Source organism: Balaenoptera ricei, chromosome 20, assembly GCF_028023285.1.
Source record: "Balaenoptera ricei isolate mBalRic1 chromosome 20, mBalRic1.hap2, whole genome shotgun sequence".
In the NCBI taxonomy this organism is placed as follows: Eukaryota; Metazoa; Chordata; class Mammalia; order Artiodactyla; family Balaenopteridae; genus Balaenoptera; species Balaenoptera ricei.
In genome coordinates, this window is record NC_082658.1 from 55,310,922 (window position 1) to 55,335,620 (window position 24,699).

General features: G+C 47.3%; 4 protein-coding genes across 8 annotated transcripts; 1 reads left to right on the forward strand and 3 right to left on the reverse strand.

The window, feature by feature from the left end:
* Window positions 1-717: 717 nt before the first annotated feature.
* LOC132355338 (uncharacterized protein SPEM3-like) lies at window positions 718-12,258 on the reverse strand. Its single transcript, XM_059907624.1, has 3 exons — window positions 12,196-12,258; window positions 11,764-11,911; window positions 718-2,912 (listed from the first exon to the last, which is right to left on the reverse strand). The coding sequence occupies exons 2-3, from the start codon at window positions 11,865-11,867 to the stop codon at window positions 1,103-1,105; spliced, it is 1,914 nt and encodes a 637-aa protein (XP_059763607.1). The 5' UTR covers window positions 11,868-11,911; window positions 12,196-12,258; the 3' UTR covers window positions 718-1,102.
* LOC132354580 (acetylcholine receptor subunit beta-like) lies at window positions 12,248-17,660 on the reverse strand. The gene is made up of 7 exons (XM_059906442.1): window positions 17,655-17,660; window positions 17,440-17,546; window positions 17,245-17,353; window positions 16,733-16,880; window positions 16,067-16,276; window positions 12,942-13,165; window positions 12,248-12,448 (listed from the first exon to the last, which is right to left on the reverse strand). The coding sequence occupies exons 1-7, from the start codon at window positions 17,658-17,660 to the stop codon at window positions 12,263-12,265; spliced, it is 990 nt and encodes a 329-aa protein (XP_059762425.1). The 3' UTR covers window positions 12,248-12,262.
* Window positions 17,620-19,195, reverse strand: LOC132354581 (acetylcholine receptor subunit beta-like). Its single transcript, XM_059906443.1, has 4 exons — window positions 19,192-19,195; window positions 18,737-18,987; window positions 18,102-18,146; window positions 17,620-17,768 (listed from the first exon to the last, which is right to left on the reverse strand). The coding sequence occupies exons 1-4, from the start codon at window positions 19,193-19,195 to the stop codon at window positions 17,745-17,747; spliced, it is 324 nt and encodes a 107-aa protein (XP_059762426.1). The 3' UTR covers window positions 17,620-17,744.
* SHBG (sex hormone binding globulin) lies at window positions 18,763-23,856 on the forward strand. Of its 5 annotated transcripts, none has more exons than XM_059907644.1 (7): window positions 18,763-18,979; window positions 19,514-19,605; window positions 20,738-20,927; window positions 21,770-21,931; window positions 22,167-22,326; window positions 22,444-22,580; window positions 23,441-23,856. In XM_059907644.1, exons 2-7 carry the CDS (start codon window positions 19,577-19,579, stop codon window positions 23,516-23,518), a joined length of 756 nt encoding a protein of 251 aa, XP_059763627.1. In that variant the 5' UTR covers window positions 18,763-18,979; window positions 19,514-19,576; the 3' UTR covers window positions 23,519-23,856. The 5 variants fall into 5 exon arrangements, with proteins under 5 accessions (XP_059763627.1, XP_059763625.1, XP_059763624.1 ...); XM_059907642.1 differs by having other exon boundaries at window positions 18,866-18,953; XM_059907641.1 differs by lacking the exon at window positions 18,763-18,979 and adding an exon at window positions 18,998-19,348 and having other exon boundaries at window positions 21,770-21,841.
* The last annotated feature ends 843 nt before the right edge of the window (window positions 23,857-24,699 follow it).

Below are 24,699 nucleotides of genomic sequence, written 5' to 3' on the forward strand. Positions count from 1 at the left end.
TTACATTCCTTTTTCCCAGGGGTCTGTCTCCACAGTGAACTAGGCCTAAGTCCATGGGCAAGAAAATTAAGTGGAGACACCTCGAGAAAATTAGAGGCCTATGAAGGAGGGCACCGTCAGAATCCAAGGCTCAATTTGGGGAGCCTAAAACACAAGGTTTCCTAGTCACTGACCAAGAGAGGTCTTCTCCCTCAGTAACCACGAGCCCCAAACACAGCCCAAAACGGGGGAGGCAAGTTTCCATACCTCTGGTCGTGACCCAAGAGACCAGATCAGGAAAACTGAAGCCTGGGCTCTTTCTCACAGTCTGGGGAAATCAGGCGTTGGGTGTCCATGCCTACATCTTACCTCCTCCCCAGAGGGTGGCTTCTGAGCCACCCTAAGAAGAACTAAGTTCTCTGGGCTCTGGGGGAGCTTTAAGATGCTGGGGGTGGGTGACAGGGAAAGGAAAATTGCTCTAAACTCTAAAGCACTGCTCTCCAATAACATTTTCCATGATGATGGAAACGTTCTAAATCTGTGCCGTCCAATGCAGTATCCGCTAGCTCCATGTGACTACTGAGCACTTAGAAGATCATGACACTGAGGAACAGAATTTTTTTCTTTTTTGGCCAAGCCATGAAGCTTGCAGGGTCTGAGTTCCCCGACCAGGGATTGAACCGCGGCCACAGCAGTGAAAGCGCCAAGTCCCAACAACTGGACCACCAGGGAACAGAATTGGACGCCAGGGAAATTCTGTTTACTGAGGAAGAGAATTTTTAACTTTTTAACTTAATTTTTAACAGAATTACTTTTCCTTAATTTTAACTAATTTATATTCTAATAGGCATATTTGGCTAGTGGCTACTGTAATTGACAATGCAGCTCTAGGGCCTTGGGGATAGCGGATTTAGCTAGACAGCGATGGAGGGAAAGCAGGGATAGTTTAGGTCCTCATCAGGCCCTGTGGGATGGGGCTGGGGTGGATGTCCTCACACAACCACAGAACACTTCTCTTGTCTCTTTATCCCTCATGCATGTCTGTCCCCTCTTTCTCTAAGTTTCTCATCACACACTGATATCCCCACTCCTTGATGGTCTCCGGTGAGTTGTTGGATGTCTCTCAGTGAAGGCGCCTGGGAGACAGAGCTTCGCACTTGTCCCTAGCCGCTCTGAACGGTCTCTGGCGGGCGTCAAAGACCCCATGCCCTAGCCGGGTGCCTGACCCAGGACAGTAGGGCTTCCAGCTGGTCTTGGGAGGCGTAGACATCTGGCGATAGTTCTGGCAGGCTGGAGGAACTGTATCCATGGGGTGGCACACCCAGTCTTGGCCGCCTGCTCGCCGGGAGGATGATTGCAGCTCAATCAGCACAGTTACCTCTGAGAAGGTTTGCAGGTCATTGTAGGTCACCTGAGCCTTGGGAGAGCAGGAGTTCTGACTGGGTGGGACAGAAGTCCCTGGTGTGTGCTGCCCTGCATCCTCCTTTCGAGGACCTGCCTCAGATCTAAATAACTTTCGGGTCTGATGTGGGCCCAAAGCTTGGACAGAGTCAGTTCCTAGAGGGTTCTTGTGGAGGCCTGGATTTGGGGTAAGGCATGAGTTGTTATGGAGGCCTGATCTCTTGGATGAGCCAGAGTCTTGAGTAAGGGCTGGACCCTTATGGGGGCCAGGATCTCGATTAATTCCTGAGTACTTGTGGAAGTTAGGGTCGTGGGTATGTTCTGAGCTCCTGTAAATTCCAGCATCTTGGGTAAGGCCACATCTCCTTTTGACTTCAGTGGCTTGGGTTAGGCCTGGATTCTTATGGAGGTCAGAATCTTGTGTAAGGCCTTGGCTCCTGCAGACTCCAGAATCTTGGGTAAGACCTGGATTCTTGTAGTCTCCTGAGTCTCGGGTAAGGCTTGAGCCCTTATGGAGGCGAGGGGTTTGCACAAGGCCTGGGCTCTTATGGAGGCCAGATTCCTGGCAAAGGCCTGAGCTCTTGTTGACTCCAGAGTCTTGGGCAAGGTATGGACTCTTCTGTGGCCCAGAATCTTGGGTAAAGTCTGGACTCCTAGAGACTCCTGGATCTTGGGCACTACCTGTACTCTTGTAACATCCAGAATCTTGAGAAGGGTGTGGGCTATTATGGAGGTCAGTTCTTTGGGAGAGCTCTTGACTTTTATAGAGTACAGTCTCTTGGTTTCGTTCTAGATTCCTATAGACTCCACAATCATGCATAAAGCCTGAGCTCCTCTGAATGTCAGAAGTTTGGAGAAACGGTGTGTTCTTGTGGAGACCAGAGGGTTGGGGGAGATATGGGCTTTTAAAGAAACGTCCATCTCGAGTAGAACCTAAGCTCTTCTGGGAGCCAGAACCTTGGGTAATGACTGGATTCTTCTGAAGGTCAGAGTCTTGGGAAAGGTTTGGATTCTTGCAGAGATAAGGGTCTTGGGTAAGGCCTGGAAGCTTGTGGAGTCCTGGATCTTGAGCAAGGCTTGGGTTCTTGGGGAGGCCTGGCTCTCGGGTAAGGCCTGGGTTCTTGTGGAGACCTGGGTCTCGGGTAAGGCCTGGGTTCTTGTGGAGGCCTGGATTTGGGGTAAGGCCTGGGTTTCTGGAAACTCTACAGTCTTTTGAAGGGCCTGGGGTCCTTTGGAGGACAGAGCCTTGGTTGAGGCCTAGATTCTCACGAAGTTCAGGGGCTTGGGGCTGGTTTGGGGTTTGGGAAGTAGTGGATAACTGGGAGGGATGGGGCCCTGGGAAGAGAGGACAGACGGAGGAGACTTGGAGGTTGGGGGAAAGGTGGGGGGTTGTATTAAGGTGGAGGGCTTCTGGTGGTTGCTGTGTTGATGAAGGACAAAGGATCTGGGAGAGGGCTTCCCTGGTGGCGCAGTGGTTGAGAATCTGCCTGCCAATGCAGGAGACGCGGGTTCGAGCCCTGGTCTGAGAAGATCTGCAAAAAAAAAAAAAAAAAAAAAAAATCACTAAAAAAATTCCCACAAATCTTGTTTCTGGCACTTTAGAAAAACTGCGGAAAAAAGTACATAATAAAGAATACATATATATCTACACACAAATTATATATATATTATATATATATATATATATATATATATATATATATACACACACACACACACACAGCGGAACCATAAGAGAGACTGAGGAAGGCCTTGGAGGCAGGGGGCAGATGCGTTAACAGTCCCCCTATATCCTTAACCTGCACTCCTCTGAGGCAAAAAGGCACAGAGATGGAAGGGGTTGAGGATGGACCAGGGAATTTGAATTTCAGAACAGGTCAAAATTCTAAAACCATGGACATTTTGGGAGAACTGAGACTGTAGACATTTATTTTTTTGAAAATATGATTTAGGAAAATAGTTTCCAGAATTTGGTGGTTCTGGGCAACAAAGGAGATTGTGGTGAAATGGCGATTAAAATACATGTATCTGAGTTGGGGAACTTGAATACTGTGAATTTCACATGTTGGAAATTTGGGATTTTGCAACTTTGTCTTTTGAAAATTATCAAGTCTTGTCAGTTTGTGCCCTCTTTCCCCATGTTCCCTGGGAAGAAGGGTGACGGTGGAGTGGAAAGGCCACTGGTTCTGTGCCACAGCACGCAAGATTTAGAATTCTACAGACTCTAGCTCTATACGTAGTGAGGACCCAGATTTAGAGAAACTGACCAATATTTATCTCCGCATTTGTGTGTGTGTCCAACTCTCTAGGCCAATAAACCAACAAGACAAACGAACTGTGCTCCACAGTGGGATGCCAGGTGCAATTATTGGCGTGGCTGGTGGGTCTGGCTGGACAGGGACATGCTAACCTTGTCCCACAGGGATCCCTACAAGTTGTAGCCCTATTCTCCCTCTTAGGACAACAACTTCCAGCAGTTGAGTAGGTGTGAGAGCCTGTTGACCCTAGGTACTTCATTGTAATTGCTGCAGCCACTAGGCTCAAGCTGACTTTGCTCTGACCTCCAGGCAGAAACATTAACACAGTCTGCTGGGCACAAGATCTTCATCTCCCAGATGAAGCCTTTTCTCCAAACTGAAAGGAAACTGAGGCACAAAATGTGTGATGGCCATAAGAGACACCAGCACCCTTTCTTGTTCCACTCCTGGCCTCCCACGGGCTTCAACTCCCTGTCCCTCCTCCCCTCCCCTGTATTTTGTCTAGTGTTATGCAGGGATGGGCAAGTAAAATGAGTGGTCAGGTGGGTGGGGCCTTTGAGGAATTCTGGTACAAATACCTTGACCAGAGTGGGCAGCCACTAATCAGCTCTAGCAGGTTGCTGCCAACAGGGGAATCAGACCTGGTGCTACTGTAGTTCTTAAAAAGTTTCAAGAGAAGCCAGAAATCCAAATTTCTCTGTGAAATATCCACATTTTAATAGTAGCAAACCAATTCAAATTTTAAATTCTGCTGGCCAACAACATGGGCCAAACAAAACACACCAGTTTGTAACCTCTGATGTATACTGCATAATGCTTTTGTTCTCATCTTCTCATATGATCCTCAGACTAGGGAGCAGATACTATTATTAGCTTCATTTTACAGATGGGGAAACTGAGGCACAGAGCAGTTTAGTAGCTTGTCCAAAGTTTGAGCACCAAAGCTGGAACTTGAGGTTTTTACAGTGTGCTTTTTTATCCTCATTACAAATGTATCCTTTCAGAAATAACTTTTTTTATCCTAATGATAATACATACTACAAAATACAATAAACTACAGAAAGGTAAAAACAAAGAAAAAACGACCAATAGTCCCCAACATGCAAATATAAGCGATATTAGTGTATTTCCTTACAGAAAAAAATTTCCCTATTCATTCAACCAGAGGTAGCGGCCATATAGGTTAGGATCTGTGCTAGGTGCTGGGGATATTACAGTGAACAGACATAGTTCCTGCCCTCAGAAGGCTTACAAGCTAGCGATTGTTCTTTGTTCCATTCATTGCCAACCTAGGTGTGAATATCCAATGGAGCTTCTTCAAGAAGCCAAAGAGTAAATAAGCGGATAGTGCATTTCAGGTGGGCCCAAGCTCCCCATCTGCCCAGTCCCACTTGGGCTTCCTCCCTAGAAACGAAATGATGAGAGGATTGGACTCCTAGTGAAGGAGTTAAGATGCAGAAAGGGGAGGAGATTAACCAAGATGGCGGAGTAGAAGGACGTGCTGTCACTCCCTCTTGCGAGAGCACCAGAATCACAACTGACTGCTGGACCATCATTGACAGGAAGACCCTGGACTTCACCAAGGAGGATACCCCACGTCCAAGGACAGAGGAGAAGCCACAGTGAGACGGTAGGAGGGGCGCAAGCAGAGTAAAATCAAACCCCGTAACTGCTGGGTGGGTGACTCACAGACTGGCGAACACTTATACCACAGAAGTCCACCCACTGGAGTAAAGGTTCTGAGCCCCTCGTCAGGCTTCCCAACCTGGGGGTCAGGCAACGGGAGGAGGAATTCCTAGAGAATCAGACTTTGAAGCCTAGTGGGAATTGGATTGCAGGACTTTGACGGGACTGGGGGAAACAGAGACCCCACTCTTGGAGGGCACACACAAAGTAATGTGTGCATCAGGACCCAGGGGAAGGAGCAGTGAGCCTGGGGGAGACTGAACCAGACCTACCTGCTGGTGTTGGGGGGTCTCCTGCAGAGGCGAGTGGTGGCTCTGTTTCACCGTGGGGATAAGGACACTGGCAGCAGAGGTTCTGGGAAGTTCTCCTTGGTGTGAGCCCTCCCAGAGTCTGCCATTAACCCCACCAAAGAGCACGGGTAGGCTCCAGTGTTGGGTTGCCTCAGGCAAAACAGCCAACAGGGAGGGAACCCAGCCCCACCCATCAACAGTCAAGTGGATTAAGGTTTTACTGAGCTCTGACCGCCACAGCAACAGGGAGGGAACCCAGCCCCACCCATCAACAGTCAAGTGGATTAAGGTTTTACTGAGCTCTGACCGCCACAGCAACAGTCAGCTCTACCCACCACCAGAGTCTCCCATCAAGCCTCTTAGATAGCCTCAACCACCAGAGGGCAGACAACAGAAGCAAGAAAAACTATAATCCTGCAGCCTGTGGACCAAAAACCACAGTTACAGAAAGATAGAGAAGATGAAAAGGCAGAGGGCTATGTACCAGATGAAGGAACAAGAAAAAACCCCAGAAAAACAACTAAATGAAGTGGAGATAGGCAACCTTCCAGAAAAAGAATTCAGAATAATGATAGTGAAGATGATCCAGGACCTTGGAATAAGAATGGAGGCAAAGATTGAGAAGATGCAAGAAATGATTAACAAAGACCTAGAAGAATTAAAGAACAAACAAACAGAGATGACCAATACAATAACTGAAATGAAAACTACACTAGAAGGAATCAATAGCAGAATAACTGAGGCAGAAGAACGGATAAGTGACCTGGAAGACAGAATGATGGAATTCACTGCTGCGGAACAGAATAAAGAAAAAAGAATGAAAAGAAATGAAGACAGCCTAAGAGACCTCTGGGACAACATTAAACGCAACAACATTCGCATTATAGGGGTCCCAGAAAGAGAAGAGAGAGAGAAAGGACCAGAGAAAATATTTGAAGAGATTATAGTCGAAAACTTCCCTAACATGGGAAAGGAAATAGCCACCCAAGTCCAGGAAGCGCAGAGAGTCCCATACAGGATGAACCCAAGGAGAAACACGCCGAGACACATAGTAATCAAAGTGGCAAAAATTAAAGACACAGAAAAATTATTGAAAGCAGCAAGGGAAAAACGACAAATAACATACAAGGGAACTCCCATAAGGTTAACAGCTGATTTCTCAGCAGAAACTCTGCAAGCCAGAAGGGAGTGGCATGATATACTTAAAGTGATGAAAGGGAAGAACCTACAACCAAGATTACTCTACCCGGCAAGGATCTCATTTAGATTTGATGGAGAAATCAAAAGCTTTACAGACAAGCAAAAGCTAAGAGAATTCAGCACCACCAAACCAGCTCTACAACAAATGCTAAAGGAACTTCTCTAAGTGGGAAACACAAGAGAAGAAAAGGACCTACAAAAACAAACCCAAAACAATTAAGAAAATGGTCATAGGAACATACATATCGATAATTACCTTAAACGTGAATGGATTAAATGCCCCAACCAAAAGACATAGACTGGCTGAATGGATACAAAAACAAGACCCATATATATGCTGTCTACAAGAGACCCACTTTAGACCTAGGGACACATACAGACTGAAAGTGATGGGATGGAAAAAGATATTCCATGCAAATGGAAATCAAAAGAAAGCTGGAGTAGCTATACTCATATCAGATAAAATAGACTTTAAATTAAAGAATGTTACAAGAGACAAGGAAGGACACTACATAATGATCCAGGGATCAATCCAAGAAGAAGATATAACAATTATAAATATATATGCACCCAACATAGGAGCACCTCAATACATAAGGCAACTGCTAACAGCTATAAAAGAGGAAATCGACAGTAACACAATAATAGTGGGGGACTTTAACACCTCACTTACACCAATGGACAGATCATCCAAAATGAAAATAAATAAGGAAACAGAAGCTTTAAATGACACAATAGACCCGATAGATTTAATTGATATATATCGGACATTCCATCCAAAAACAGCAGATTACACGTTCTTCTCAAGTGCGCACGGAACATTCTCCAAGATAGATCACATCTTGGGTCACAAATCAAGCCTCAGTAAATTTAAGAAAATTGAAATCATATCAAGCATCTTTTCTGACCACAACGCTATGAGATTAGAAATGAATTACAGGGAAAAAAACGTAAAAAGGACAAACACATGGAGGCTAAACAATACATTACTAAATAACCAAGAGATCACTGAAGAAATCAAAGAGGAAATCAAAAAATACCTAGAGACAAATGACAATGAAAACACGACGACCCAAAACCTATGGGATGCAGCAAAAGCAGTTCTAAGAGGGAAGTTTATAGCTATACAAGCCTACCTAAAGAAACAAGAAAAAGCTCAAGTAAACAATCTAACCTTACACTTAAAGAAACTAGAGAAAGAAAAACAAACAAAACACAAAGTTAGCAGAAGGAAAGAAATCATAAAGATCAGAGCAGAAATAAATGAAATAGAAACAAAGAAAACAATAGCAAAGATCAATAAAACTAAAAGTTGGTTCTTTGAGAAGATAAACAAAATTGATAAGCCATTAGCCAGACTCATCAAGAAAAAGAGGGAGAGGACTCAAATCAATAAAATCAGAAATGAAAAAGGAGAAGTTACAACAGACACTGCAGAAATACAAAGCATCCTAAGAGACTACTACAAGCAACTTTATGCCAATAAAATGGACAACCTGGAAGAAATGGACAAATTCTTAGAAAGGTATAACCTTCCAAGACTGAACCAGGAAGAAATAGAAAATATGAACAGACCAATCACAAGTAATGAAATTGAAACTGTGATTAAAAATCTTCCAACAAACAAAAGTCCAGGACCAGATGGCTTCACAGGTGAATTCTATCAAACATTTAGAGAAGAGCTAACACCCATCCTTCTCAAACTCTTCCAAAAAATTGCAGAGGAAGGAACACTCCCAAACTCATTCTATGAGGCCACCATCACCCTGATACCAAAACCAGACAAAGACACTACAAAAAAAGAAAATTACAGACCAATATCACTGATGAATATAGATGCAAAAATCCTCAACAAAATACTAGCAAACAGAATCCAACAACACATTAAAAGGATCATACACCACGATCAAGTGGGATTTATCCCAGGGATGCAAGGATTCTTCAATATACGCAAATCAATCAATGTGATACACCATATTAACAAATTCAAGAATAAAAACCATATGATCATCTCAATAGATGCAGAAAAAGCTTTTGACAAAATTCAACACCCATTTCTGATAAAAACTCTCCAGAAAGTGGGCATAGAGGGAACCTACCTCAACATAATAAAGGCCATATATGACAAACCCACAGCAAACATCATTCTCAATGGTGAAAAACTGAAAGCATTTCCTCTAAGATCAGGAACGAGACAAGGATGTCCACTCTCACCACTATTATTCAACATAGTTTTGGAAGTCCTAGCCACGGCAATCAGAGAAGAAAAAGAAATAAAAGGAATACAAATTGGAAAAGAAGAAGTAAAACTGTCACTGTTTGCGGATGACATGATACTATACATAGAGAATCCTAAAACTGCCACCAGAAAACTGCTAGAGCTAATTAATGAATATGGTAAAGTTGCAGGATACAAAATTAATGCACAGAAATCTCTTGCATTCCTATACACTAATGATGAAAAATCTGAAAGAGAAATTATGGAAACACTCCCATTTACCATTGCAACAAAAAGAATAAAATACCTAGGAATAAACCTACCTAGGGAGACAAAAGACCTGTATGCAGAAAACTATAAGACACTGATGAAAGAAATTAAAGATGATACCAACAGATGGAGAGATATACCATGTTCTTGGATTGGAAGAATCAACATTGTGAAAATGACTATACTACCCAAAGCAATCTACAGATTCAATGCAATCCCTATCAAATTACCAATGGCATTTTTTACGGAGCTAGAACAAATCATCTTAAAATTTGTATGGAGACACAAAAGACCCCGAATAGGCAAAGCAGTCTTGAGGCAAAAAAATGGAGCTGGAGGAATCAGACTCCCTGACTTCAGACTATACTACAAAGCTACAGTAATCAAGACAATATGGTACTGGCACAAAAACAGAAACATAGATCAATGGAACAAGATAGAAAGCCCAGAGATTAACCCACGCACCTATGGTCAACTAATCTATGACAAAGGAGGCAAAGATATACAATGGAGAAAAGACAGTCTCTTCAATAAGTGGTGCTGGGAAAACTGGACAGCTACATGTAAAAGAATGAAATTAGAATACTCCCTAACACCATACACAAAAATAAACTCAAAATGGATTAGAGACCTAAATATAAGACTGGACACTATAAAACTCTTAGAGGAAAACATAGGAAGAACACTCTTTGACATAAATCACAGCAAGATCTTTTTTGATCCACCTCCTAGAGTAATGGAAATAAAAACAAAAATAAACAAATGGGACCTAATGAAACTTCAAAGCTTTTGCACAGCAAAGGAAACCATAAACAAGACGAAAAGACAACCCTCAGAATGGGAGAAAATATTTGCAAATGAATCAACGGACAAAGGATTAATCTCCAAAATATATAAACAGCTCATTCAGCTCAATATCAAAGAAACAAACACCCCAATCCAAAAATGGGCAGAAGACCTAAATAGACATTTCTCCAAAGAAGACATACAGATGGCCACGAGGCACATGAAAAGATGCTCAACATCACTAATTATTAGAGAAATGCAAATCAAAACTACAATGAGGTATCACCTCACTCCTGTTAGAATGGGCATCATCAGAAAATCTACAAACAACAAATGCTGGAGAGGGTGTGGTGAAAAGGGAACCCTCTTGCACTGTTGGTGGGAATGTAAATTGATACAGCCACTATGGAGAACAATATGGAGGTTCCTTAAAAAACTAAAAATAGAATTACCATATGACCCAGCAATCCCACTACTGGGCATATACCCAGAGAAAACCGTAATTCAAAAAGACACATGCACCCGAATGTTCATTGCAGCACTATTTACAATAGCCAGGTCATGGAAGCAACCTAAATGCCCATCAACAGACGAATGGATAAAGAAGATGTGGTACATATATACAATGGAATATTACTCAGCCATAAAAAGGAACGAAATTGAGTCATTTGTTGAGACGTGGATGGATCTAGAGACTGTCATACAGAGTGAAGTAAGTCAGAAAGAGAAAAACAAATATCGTATATTAATGCATGTATGCGGAACCTAGAAAAATGGTACAGATGAGCCAGTTTGCAGGGCAGAAGTTGAGACACAGATGTAGAGAATGGACATATGGACACCAAGGGGGGAAAACTGCGGTGGGGTGGGGATGGTGGTGTGCTGAATTGGGCGATTGGGATTGACATGTATACACTGATGTGTATAAAACTGATGCCTAATAAGAACCTGCAGTATAAAAAAACAAACAAAACAACTAATACTAAACTTTCATTGGGTTATTTGTATGGAAACATGTTAATATAAATGTTTCAGACATTACATGAAATTTCTAAAAATCTTATATTTGTATTTGTATGGAAATATGTATGGAAATATGTTAATATAAATGTTTCAGACATTAAAAAAAAAAAAAAAAAAAAAGATGCAGAAAGGGATAGGGCTTGAGAGTACTACCAAACTAACTCTCAATTCAACTGGCCGAGGACCTCGGTCTCGGCCCTCTCGTCCTCAAGGAGAGGGGTCGGGAGGGGGCAAGTGGTACGTGGCGTCCAGAAAGATGACGAGGGTACCGACGCTCGTGAAGATGATGAAGGTCCACAGGAAGAGGCGGTCCACCACCATGGCCACAAACTGCCAGTCCTCCTTCAGCTGAGGGTAGGAAGAGGAAACTGTTCCTGAGCTCCAGACCCCCAGGGAAGGCGGCCCCAAGGCCCTGTGCCGCACCCAGGTCCTCCTACCACGGCTTTGAGACAAGGGCGGGCCCGCAGAATAGCAGAGAGCGAAACTGCGGGCGACGGATGTGAGTAAAGAACAAGTCGGAAACCAGGGGGCGGGACCAAGTGAGGCAAACTTCCAATCAGAAATAAAATCGAGTGCTGGGGGCGGAGCCTAAGTTTGCGGGTGGAGCCAAGGCCACCCAGGCCTTGCCTTGGCCCACCCTCTTCGGACTCACCGCGTCGTGGTCCTCCTGTTCCTGCAGCTGTTGAGCGATGTAGCTGATTGAGGAAACGACCTCCCGTAGCTCGGGAGGCAGGCCCACAGCCCGGTTTGGACCATCGATAAATCGCCGCAGGTCCGGGGCAGACAGTTCAGGCTGGAACCTGAAAGAGGCGAGTCTGTTTGGCCACGACCGGGGCGCAAAGACGGCCTGCGCGGGTGCTCTAAGGCCCCGCCCCAACTCCCTCCTCCAACGCCCGTCCAGGTTTCAAAACGTGAGAGAGCCCTTCAGGTTGCCTCTGACAGCGGCGCCCTCTCTAGCCTTCCGCAATTCCTCCTATTCCCGTACGCTTTAGTCCCCACCTCCCCGCAAAGTGGGCAACAGAAGGGATACTGCAACTCCCATGATGCTCAACCACGACATCCTCCAGGAGCTTAGGACGTCTGCCTGCGCACAGTCTTCTGGGAACTGTAGTTCTCCCTCTCCCTTCTACGTGGGCGATGGGGAGTAGATACTACTTGTTGGGTTTGGGGAAGAGAAAATCATTTGGTGGCTTGCGGATGAAATATTCATCTGTTCCCCGACCCCAGCCACTTCCTGGAGAATCCCTGAGAGGTATAGGAGGTGGCTCCGGTATCTGGTCTCTCTCAGGCTTGGGTCTCTTCAGACCCAGATACAGAGGGAGTTTGTGGATAAAGATCTGCAGAGTAGAAGAAGAGGCGTGTTGGAGGGGGCTCTTATGCTTTCAGACCAGAAGGGAAGCCGCCAACCACCCCCACGGCACGTGCCCATTCTTGCGCATGCGTGCATGCATCCCACAGATGAAATGCAACTACACAGCCCAAGAGTTCTTAAGTGGGTTAGGAGGCATCCTGACTGGAAAGAAAAGTTCCGAGGGCTTCCACCCTGATAGTACCTAACCCTGAGAATGCTTCCTTGGGACCCACGATGGGCAGTATTGATGAAGAGAGTCTGGGATCTACGCAATGTTAATGATGGGAGGATAAAATTAATTGGGCAACATTTCAACACCCAAAGACCTTGGCACTTTGACACTCTACCAGGAGTTGTAGTTCTCCCTCAGGTCTGTGAAAGGGAAGGTTGAAGTTGGTGGGAGGGAGGAGCGATACCGGGACAAAAAGCCAAATACTAGGATTGAGAGTTAACACAGGTTGGAGAGGAGATCTTCTTACCTGACGGACCCAAAGGGGCATTTGGTGGGTGTAGGGTGAGCGATGGTGCAGGTTGAGGACTACGACGCTAAGGATGACTGAGAAGGTGACGAGGACCATGGTAAACATGAGGTATTTGATAATGATGGGGACAGACAGGGAGGTCTCAGGCACTTTGTCTGCCAGCAGCAGCAGGAACACAGTAAGGGTCAGCAGGGCAAAGATCGAGAGCCCCATCTTCTCTCCTTGGGGGACAGAGGGGAAGGCGGGAGGATTAGGCTTTGCCAGAAAGCAATCTCCCTGGCATAATCAGTGACCGTGTTTCCAGCTCACTCAAGGACAGGCTTTTGGAAGGGCCAACTGCATGCAAATAACTCCTACATTTATACCTCCAACCTGGACTGATTCCCCTAAATTCCACACTTGTATCCACCTGCCTACTTAACCTCTCCATTTGGGTGTCCAATAGACATCTCGAAATTCACATGTCCAAAACTTAATTCCCTCACCACCGACTCCCCACATAGTGTTCCCCAGTTCATAAACGACAACTCGATCTTTCCTGTGGCTCAGGCCAAATCCCTTTGAGTCATTCTCAGCTCTCCTCTCTCGCATCCCATATCCAATCCATACCAAACCCTATTGGCTCTACCTTCAAAAGATATCCTGAAACTGATGACTTATCACATCTACCACTACCATCCTGGTACAAGCCACCATTACCTCAGATCTGAGTTATTATAAAGGCCTCCTCTTTGCTTCATCCTTTGCCCCCCTGCTGACTGTTCTCAACAGAGCAGCCAGATTGATCGCGTTAAAATGTAAATCAGATCATATCACTCCAGTGGCTTCCCATCGCCTTTAGCATAAGAGTCCTTACTGAAGTCTACAAGGCCTTCCCATTAGCTCTCTGACTACATCTCCTACTGTTTTCTCTCTTGCTTACTTCATTCAGTTACATTGGCTATTTCTTGGATATGCAAGGCACACGCCACCTCAGAGCCTTTGCATTCACTGTTAACTCCTCCTGGTAATTTCTTCCCCCAGATATCTACCAGGGTCATTCTCTCACTTCCTTCAAGTCTTTGTTCAAATATTGATCAAACATTCCCTTTTTAGTGAGGCATTCACTGACCATCCTATTTTTAAATTGCAACCCCTGTGATAAATCATAGCGGAAAAGAATATGAAAAAGAATATATATATCTATAACTGAGTCACTTTGCTGTACAGCAGAAATGAAACACAACATTGTAAATCAACTATATTTCAATAAAATTGTCTAAATAAATAAATAAATTGCAACCCCTACCCCCATTCTCATCCTCCCCAAACCCTTTTCCTACTTCATTTTCCTTCTTAGGAATTGACCTCTCCTAATATACTATCTAGGACTTCCCTGGTGGCACAGTGGTTAGGAATCGCCTGCCAATGCAGGGGACACGGGTTCGAGTCCTGGTCCGGGAGGATCCCACATACCGCGGAGAAACTAAGCCCGTGCGCCACAACTACTGAGCCTGCGCTCTAGAGCCCGCGAGCCACAACTACTGAGCCCGTGTGCCACAACTACTGAAGCCCGTGCGCCTAGATCCCGTGTTCCACAACAAGAGGAGCCACCGCAGTGGGAAGCCCGTGCACTGCAACGAAGAGTAGCCCCTGTTCACCACATCTAGAGAAAGCCCCTGCGCAGCAACGAAGACCCAACACAGCCTAAATAAATAAATTAATTAATTTAAAAAGTAATAATATACTGTCCAATGGGTTTATTTATTATGTTTACTGACTGTCTCCCCCACTAGAATATAAACTCCATGAGACCAGGGATTTTTGTCTGTTTTATTCACTGATGTATTCCCAGTGCCTTGCACGTCACAGATGTTCAACAAATATTGTTGCATGAATGAATGGACCAACCCCTGTAGCAGGAGCTATATAGCAAATCGAAGGATCTAAAAATGAAACCAAGTATATAAGAATATGCCAGGTGGCTGGTTATTACTGTGGCATACAACAGGCACTGCAAACTTCACGGAAGGTATTGAAATAAATAACTTTTATGGTCTGTTCTACTTTAGTCCTGTAATGTTGGGTTCCAAGATTTGCCTTGCTCCAGGAAGAAGGAGAAGTTACATGTGGAAGTGTGTTCTAGAGCTGCATCACTCTCCTTCGCTAGACTGAGAGAGGGCTTGATTACAGAGAGAAGGAAAGCGTGTTTTTTGTTTGTTTTGTTTTGTTTTTCAGGCCACAGCAGTGAAAGCCCGGAATCCTAACCACTAGGCCACCAGGGAACTCCCAGGAAAGCATGTTTTGAATACGAGAGTTTAGGATATCAGTCTCTGAATCAGACTAGTACTAACCAGGGTTGGAATAGCAACGCTGCCTCTCTCTGTGTAATGTCAGGTGAATGACTTAAACTCACTTACCCTCTGTGAAATGGGAAGACAATTCAGTACTTACCTCACAGAGTTGTGAAGATTAGAACTGAGTTAATATATGTAACACATTATTTGTATTATCTTATAGCAAGTGCTCAAAATTAGAAAAGACTATACCTACACTTAACACAAAGCTTACAGAGTACCAGGCATAGTTCTATTAACTCAGTTAATCCTCAAAATAGTCCTATGTGGGAGGGACAACGACTGTCCTATTTCCAGATTAGGACACTAAGAGATTAAGGAATTTGCCCAAGGTTACTCTGTTAGCATATTGTGCTGTCTCCCAGAGAAATGTTGGCTGTTATTTCCAAGGGAGATAGGAGGTTAAGGGACTAGTAGGCATTTGACAAGTGGGGGAGGGAGGATGCCAGGAATGGGGAAAGGGAAAGGAAACGTTAGCTAAGCCTGGGAGTTTGTTGGTCAGAGGAGTGGCAGTTCCAAGGATGAGACCCTAGGATTCTGAAGGGAAGAGTTCAGAAGTTACTGGGTGCGGAGAAGTGAGCAGCAGAGGGGAGGTAGAGCTTGAGGTTGGAGGGGAAATCTGGATGCAGAGGCAAAGGCTCTTCCTGAAAGGAAAACCTGGGTGAGATTGCTGAAGCACAGTTCATGAAGGCTTGAGTTGGCAGGAAAACCTTCCCTGTATTATGGGGGAAGAGGAAGAAGCTGAGCTATTGGTAAGAAGGAGTGCCGGGCCCCTTCCCCCCTTACCTGCATCTGGTGGCAGGTAGAAGACGAAGATGGCCAGAAGAGTGATGAGGATGCATGGGGCAATGACGTTGACCAGGTAAAAGAGAGGCTTCCGGCGAATGATGAGGTAGAAGGTGACTTCCTCACGCCGTCTTTCCCCCTCTCCCCTAGGATCCACTGGAGGCTGGATTAGCCGAGAAGCCTTGTGAATAATCTCCCATTGACCATTCTCTTGGGGGGTGGAGGGGGGAGAAGAGAAGGTGACACAGATGTGGAACCTGTTTTTGTTGGTGCCAGATAAGGCTTTGTTTTCTTTTTTTTTTTTGCCTCACCGCGCCACTGCGCTGCTTGTGGGATCTTAGTTCCCCAATGAGGGACTGAACCCGGGCCCTCAGCAGTGAAAGTGTGGAGTCCTAATCACTGGACCGCCAGGGAATTCCCAGATATGGCTTTCTCTGCCACATCCTAGAGCAGGGGGGACTGATGTAATAAGGGGCTAGCTATGGTCCCTGGGCTGGACAGCCCATCTCTAATAAATGAGCAAGTCTCAATTTCCATAACCACAAAATACAGACAGTTATACCTATCTTGCTGAACCCACAGGGACTCACTGATGGAGTATATTTATCAGCCTGTTAGAAACTGGAAATCATAAAGCCCATGGACATGGGAGCCATGCCCACTCACCAATGAAGGTGCCTTCATGAATGTGCACTTCCTGCCGCTCCTGCCCATCGGGACCCAAGCCAGTCTGCAGGCTGACTTCTGAGCTGTCATAGCTATAGGAACTGAACACCATGGTGCAGTTCTGCCAGTCAAAGGGGAAGTAGGTGACCTGGATGGAGTGGAGAGTCACTAGAGCTGCCAGAGAGCTGGTCAGGGCTGGGGGAGTTGGGGAGGTCACAGGGCAGACAGGGGTCAGAGGATATGGGGCACTAGGGAGATGGGGACCACCAGGGGAAGATCACAGAGAAGTGGAGTCACAGAGGAATAAGAAGGTTATGTGGGGAGGTCATGGACAATGGAGGGGGGTGTCACTGAGGAAGACTGGAAGTCAGTGAAAGTGGACAGAGAAGATGAAACTCAACGGAAAATCAGAAGGGTAAGGGAGACATGAGGGTCATGGGGATAATGGAGGAGGGATGTCTGAGTGAGGGTTTCTAGGAGCGCCTTGAGCTTCCCAGGTGGGGCCCGGACACCTGGATGCTGCAGCTGCTGCGATAGATTCCCGGGGGCTGCCAGCGCACGGAGCCGTCGGAGGACACCACGACGCTGATGTCCAGAGCAACATCAAAATTTCCGTCATTGCTGCAGGGAAAGAATCTTCTCATCTGGGATCAGGCCCCTCCCTCCGGAGGCCCTGCCCCACCTCCCAGATTTGGGAACATCCTTACTTGTTTAGGAGCACCACGTCTGGTAGCCACACGGATTCGGCAGTGATGCGGAGTGAATCGATGCCCTCGTGCTCCTCAGGGTCCCAGCTCAGCCTGTAGTCAGTCCACTCTTAGGGAAGCAGAGGCTGAGGGGCCGTCTGGGGCTGGAGGCTGGAAGGAGTCTTGGGATGTGCAAAGGAAGCCCGGGCAGGGAGTGCAAGGGAAGAGAGCCGCGCAGGCATGGTCTGTGGTTCTGGAGGCCGGGGCTCTGTTTAAGACTCCACCTGCACTCTTTGGGACCCTATCAACTAATTTCCCCTTCCCTCTCATCGGGCCCCAGTTTCTTCTTTCTGTAAAAACGAGGGGGTTGCACGCTAGCCTCTAAAACAGTGGTTTTCAAACTGCAGTTAACGACCCTTTTCATAGGTCCGGAATCAAATGAGTGGCCCCAAACCAATGTTAAAAAAAAAAAAAATTTAGAATGAAAAACGCATGGAATGCAGCTCCCATAGTAAAGATAGGTATTGTTTCCTGAAGCTTCTGTTTCAGTTATAAATGTGTTTTCTGAGGTCGTGATGCAAAAAAAAGAAAAAAAAAATCTTACTGTGCGGGACGGGACATTCGAGAAAATTGTAAAGGCAGCGGGACGCCCGCCCTTTCCCACCCTGCGGGGGTGTCCGTACCAGGTCTAAGTAGACCTTTGTGCTCATCTCCTCATCCTTCTCGTTCTAGAAGGGAAAAGTTTAAAGGGTAGATATGATGTCAGTGTAGAGAAATGAGGGCCTCGGTGGGTAAACTCTCCCTGGAAACTCCCCTCTTTTTCTGAGTCGCACCCTCTTGGGTTCAAGCCCCACCTCCTATAAGCTGCGTTGGTTTAAGCCCCGCCTCTATCTCGTAAACTTCCTGCTGGCCGTACAGCCCGCCAGTTCATTCACCAGTCCCAGTCCCGGCCCTGGCCGGAGTGAATCTCTGCCCGCTGTTGTTTATTGACCCTGTCCGGCACCAAGGTCCGCCCCAGCCTGTGACCCCGCCTCCAGGTCCGCTCTCCGGCCTGTCCATCGGCCCCAGCTCCACTGTGAGATCCGCCCACAGGCCCGTTCATCATCCTGCCCGGCTCAATCCTGGCCCGTCCAGCAGCCACGCCCACAGGTCGTCCATTGGTCCGATTTCGACCCAATCTCTACCAACCGCCCGTCAGTCTCCCAGCCTGGCCTCGCCCCGGACCCCGCCCCCAGTGGTCCCTGGGTCCCGCCCTGCCTAAAGCCACGCCCCCAGCCGGCTAGTGGGCCAGACCTTAACTCCCCGCGTGCGCCCTCACCAGGCTGATTAATTGCGCTAGGCTGAGACCAACGCTGACCCCGACGCGGTCTCCCACCTCCCGCGCCGGCCTCACCGAGCTATCATAGCCCGAGAAAAGTTTCTCACGGAGTCGGCCCTCCGCTTCCGAGCCGCGGGCGCCTGGAGGAGGAGAGAACTGAGTGAAGCCCTGGTTCCTGGCCACGACCTCTGGCCCTGTCACTGCCCCTTTACCGCAGGTGGGCAGAAGGCTTGGAGGACCCAGGTCAGGCTCTAGAAGGAGAGGGGAAGTGAGGTGTCCTCTCCCAGCTCAGAAACTTTCTCAGCAGCGGGGGAGGGTAGTGGAGGAACTCTGTCCCTCACTGCATTTGTCCTCAGAGGGGCCGTAGGGTCAGTGGCCCTGTCTCCTGCCCCCCTTCTTCCCCCGGGGCAACCTTTAACCCTCCACCAACCATGTGCGACGCTGCCTGCCCCCACGCATTCTCCTCAGAGTTGTCTGAGGCAGAGAGGACCGCGGCTGATTATGGAGAGCGGAGATCCACCGGCCACATGGCATGGGCTGCCGCTGCTGCTGCTACTACTGCTGCCTCCCAGCCATGAAGGATGGGCCGTGAGACATACTCTCCCCAGACAGGTGCAGGAGCAGGACAGGGCGCTAAGCCCTGTGTGTGTTTAAGTGAGCTACACTTTAGCTCTGCTGTCTTCCTTCCTTTCCTCCTCTGGCCTTGTAACAGTGCTTCTCCCTCCTGCCTGTCTCTGGCACGTCTCATTTCAGCTTGTTTATTTTTCTCCCTGGCAGAGGACTCAGGACCGGCCTGCTCTGCACCTCAGCAATGGCCCTGGACAAGAACCTGTAACCATCATGACCTTTAACCTCACCAAGATCATAAAGTATGGGGTTGACCTAATTCTTTGACCTAGTCCCCTGACCTCACCCTCTCTCCATCAGCTCCTCTCTTTTTTTTTTTTTTTTGCTTTATTTAATTGAAGTATAGTTGATTTACAGTGTTGCGTTAGTTTCTGGGGTACAGCAAAGTGATTGAATTTTATATATATATGTATTTATGATACATGTTATATATATATATATATTCTTTTTCAGGTTCTTTTGCATTATAGTTTATTACAAGATATTGAATATAGTTTCCTGTGCTATACAGCAGGACCTTGTTGCTTATCTTTTTTTTTTTCCAAAAATATTCTTTATTGAGATCATTGCTCCTAAAACAGAAGCAAAAAGCAGAGATCAAACTTGGTAGTAAGATGTGATTAAAAAAAAAAAAAAGATGATAAAATGTAAGCTGACACATTTCAAGGAATAAGCAACAGAAGTTGCTTATCTACTTTATATATAGTAGTTTGTATCTGTTAATCCAAACTCCCAGTTTATCCCTCCCCACCTTCCCCTTTGGTAGCCATGAGTTTGTTTTTTATGTCTGTGTGTCTGTTTCTGTTTCGCAAATAAGTTCATTTGTATCAGTTTTTAAATTCCACTTGCAAGTGATAGCATATAGTATTTTGTCTTTGTCTGATTTACTTCACTTAGTAGGATAATCTCTAGGTCCATCCATGTTGCTGCAGATGGTATTGTTTCATTCTTAAATATTTATTTATTTGGCTGTGTCGGGTCTTATTTGCAGCATGTGGGATCTTCGTTGCGGCATTCAAGATCTTTAGTTGCCGCATGTGGGATCTAGTTCCCTGACCAGGGATCGAACCCAGGCCCCCTGCACTGGGAGCTCAGAGTCTTAACCACTGGACCACCAGGGAAGTCCTTGTTTCATTCTTTTTCATGGCGGAGTAATATTCCATTGCATATATGTACCACATCTTCTTTATCCATTCATCTATCGATGGACCTTTAGGTTGCTTCCATGTCTTAGCTATTATAAACAGTGCACCAGCCCCTCTCTTTTCCCTGTCTCCCTGTCCTTCTCTCTCCCTGAACTCCACCTCCCTCAACCTCACGTCTATGCTCAAAGAGCACACCCCATACACAGTCTTTCCTTCTGTGTCCTTCCAGAACCTCCTCCTCCTTTGAGTTTCGGACCTGGGATCCAGAGGGAGTGATTTTTTATGGTGATACCAACCCAGAGGATGACTGGTTTGTGCTGGGATTTCGGGATGGCAGGCCTGAGATCCAGCTTCATAATCACTGGGCCCAACTTACAGTGGGTGCTGGACCCCGGCTGGATGATGGGAGGTGGCACCAGGTAAGCCAGATCTGGTCCTGAGAGAGGGGTGTCTTGAGCTGATCTGAGGAAGGGAATGGAACCAAGTTATTGGGCATCCCTTTACCATTGTCATCTCATTGAATCCACACAAAAGTCCCATGAAATTGCTTTTTTTTTGGCCACCCCGCTTGGCATGCAGGATCTTATTTCCCTGACCAGGGATCAAACCCGTGCCCCCCACAGTGGAAGCGCAGAGTCTTTTTTTTTTAAATATAATTTTATTTATATATTTGGCTGCATTGGGTCTTTGTTGCGGTGCGCGGGCTTCTCATTGCGATGGCTTCTCCTGTTGCGGAGCATGGGCTCTAGAGCCCAGGCTCAGTAGTTGTGGCTCATGGGCTTAGTTTCTCCGAGACATGTGGGATCTTCCCGGAGCAGGGATCGAACCCGTGTCCCCTGCATTGGCAGGCGGATTCTGAACCACTGCACCACCAGGGAAGTCCCAGAATTGCAGAGTCTTAAGCACTAGACCACCAGGGAAGTCCCAGAAGTTGCTATTCTTGTCCCCATTTTTTCAGAAGGGAGTTCTGAGGCTTAGTTAGTATGTAAGTGACAAGTCAAGAGTGAGCTGGGGATGCCAGCTGACTCTTCAAGTACATGTTCTTTCTGCCATACTAGACTGCCTCCGGTAGGTTCAAGTCTTTTTTCGTAGATGGTTGTTCAGCAGTTAGTTGTGATTTTGGTGTCTTCGTGAGAGGAGGTGAGCTCAAGTCCTTCTACTCCGCCATCTTCAGTATGGCATTTTCTAGACTGCCTCTGAAGAAAGTGGTGGAGGCAGGCCCCAGGAACCTCTGATTCTTCTTCTCTTTTTCTTCTTGCAGATGGAAGTGAAGATCCTTGGGGATTCTGTGATGCTGGGGGTGGATGGGGAGGAGGTGCTGCACCTGAGACAGGTCTCTGGGCCACTGGCAAGCAAACCCCAGCCCATCATGAGGATTGCTCTGGGGGGGCTGCTCTTCCCTGCCTCCAAACTCTGGTTGCCGGTAACTGCGTCACAGGGGCAGGAACCAAGACCAAAGCTCGTAAAGCATTGCTGGCTGGATGGCTGTGGGGGTCTAAGTCCACACTTCAAGGAGGGGGGATGGGGTGAGAGCTGCATGGGGGAGGCCAAATGCTTGCGTCTTGGAGGGGAATAAACAGGGTGGGAGTCTGGGACTGGGGCTCAGATATCCTGATTCCAACATCCCCCGCATCTTCCCTTCCCCCCACGGGCTCCAGCTGGTCCCTACCCTGGATGGCTGCCTGCACCGGGATGACTGGCTGGACCAGCAGGCCCAGACCTCAGCATCTGTCCCCACTAGTCTCAGAAGCTGTGCTGTAGAGTCTCAACCTGGGATATTCTTCCCGCCAGGGACTGGTGCAGAATTCAGTCTCCAAGGTAAAGGTTATTTTGCCCTCCATGGCCAGCTCTGTGTCCATTTCCCTCCAGCACTAGCCCCTTCCCTCCATGAATCCCCAGCCTTCAGACCTCAGGAGGATCATTTCTCCCCCCCAGACATTCCCCGGCCTCATGAAGAGCCCTGGGCTTTCTCCTTGGACCTGAGACTCCAGCTAGCAGCAGGCTCAGGCCACCTCCTTGCCCTTGGGAGCCCAGAAAACCCTTCTTGGCTCAGCCTCCAACTCCAAGATCAAGTAAGAGGGGGTTGCTGCCCGTATTCAGTGGAGCCTGGGAGCAGTGGGAGAAAAGGGGATGCTAAAATGTCAATATTATGAAAAAATAAAATCAAAATAAAATAAAATGTCAATATTACGATGGTTTAAGGGTTGGGGTGGGCGGGCAGAGACACATATTAAAGCTGCCCACAGCAAACAGTGACTTTTAGTTAGATTATATATTTACTTGGGGAGGGTGTGGTTTTATAGAGGGCCAAGCCAGGAGAGTTAAGGCAGGATGGAGGTGGTGGGAATGGCCAGTAGAGAGACTGCACGGCTAAGAGACAGAATTAAGGCAGCCAGGGGTGGGGTCACACGGAGCAGATGCAGTTCATTCTTTCCTCCCCCACTTATGTCCCTTCCCACATACTCTGCAGAAAGTGGTGCTGTCTTCTGTGTCAGGGCCAGGGCTGGATCTTTGCCCCTCGTCTTGGGGATCACTCTTCAGCTGAAGCTGTCTGTGTCCAGGGTGGTTTTGAGCCAGGGGACAAAGAAGGAGATCCTTGCTCTGCCTCCCATGGGCCCTGGCTCCCTCCTCAACCTCTGGGCCCAGACGCAGGGGCGTCTCTTCCTGGGGGCTTTGCCAGTTAAGAAAGTGATGTTGAAGTTTCTCAGCACACCATGGGAAACAGCTAAGGGGAGGGGAAGAGGTGGGAAGGGATGCATTTTTAGGGGAAGGAAATCTCTGCGAGGGAAGAGGAGAAGGCCACAAGAAGAGAGAGGATAAGGGGACAGTGGGAGGAAGTGCTTTAAAAAATTTAGGTTAGAGGACTGGAAAAGTGGGGAGGAGCTCTGGACCCCGGCCACCCTAATGCCTCCTCCATACTACCTCCCTCTAGGAGAGGCCTCTTCTGCATCCTTTTGCTTGGATGGCCTTTGGGCACAAGGCCAGAGGCTGGACGTGGACCGGGCCCTGAGCAGAAGCCAGGACATCTGGACTCACAGCTGCCCCCAGAGCCCAGGCAATGGCACTGACACTACCCATTAAATCCCCACCTAAGAACCTCCTTTGAATGTCACTCATTCATTTATTTAACAAATATTTACTGTGCATCTGCAATGTACCAGGCACTGTGCTGAGCATCGGGTTGCAATGATGAGCAAAACTAACCCTGCTTCGGGACTTCCCTAGTGCCAGTGGTTAAGACTCCGAGCTCCCAAGGCAGCGGGCCTGGATTCGATCCCTGGTCGGGGAACTGAGATCCTGCATGCCGCACACTGCGGCCAAACAAAATAAAACAAAACAAAAAATTAACCCTGCTTCCTGCCCTCTCGGTGCTTGTGGTCCCCTGGGGGAGGCAGGCATCCATCAAAGACTAACAAGTGAGTGGATAATTGGAAACTCTGATATGCACCATAAAGGAGCAGTCAGGGAACTGAGAAAGCTTGAAGGCCAGTGGCCTTGACCTAGGCTGGGGATCAAGGAGGGCTTCCTGAGGAAGTGGTGACTTCTTAGGCTGAGATCCCAGCAACAGCACCCACAGACACACACACCCCAGATGCGAGTCACTTCCTGGGAGCCAGGAGCCCACCTCCTTCCCCAGCAGCTGCTGCCTTGGGGCTTTAGCTTTGTCCCTCTGAGGCTGGTCCCCAGAAATCAGGAGGGAAGGGAAGAGATGAGATTTTGTTGTCCTTTAGACAGGACACTGCTATCCAAGAAAGGAGCAGCAGGGGGCGTGAGTGGGTCATAGAGAGATGGAGCCCTTTGGGAAAAGGGGTGGAGGCAGCAGGGAGAAAGAAAAGGGGGCGGGGGAGAGCAGAGGGAAAAGGCTGCCTCCATCTCTCCTCATCTCGGCCCACTAACTGCGTTCCCAGACAAATGTGTCTTTACTCCATTAAACAGGAACTGGCTTGTGCTGGTCCCAGCTGGAAAGAACAGAGTGGGGAATATCTCTGCCCTTAAAGAATATATGGTGAGGGCTTCCCTGGTGGTGCAGTGGTTGAGAATCTGCCTGCCAATGCAGGGGACACGGGTTCGAGCCCTGGTCTGGGAAGATCCCACATGCCGCGGAGCTACTAGACCCGTGCGCCACGACTACTGAGCCTGCGCGTCTGGAGCCTGTGCTCCTCAACAAGAGAGGCCGCGATAGTGAGAGGC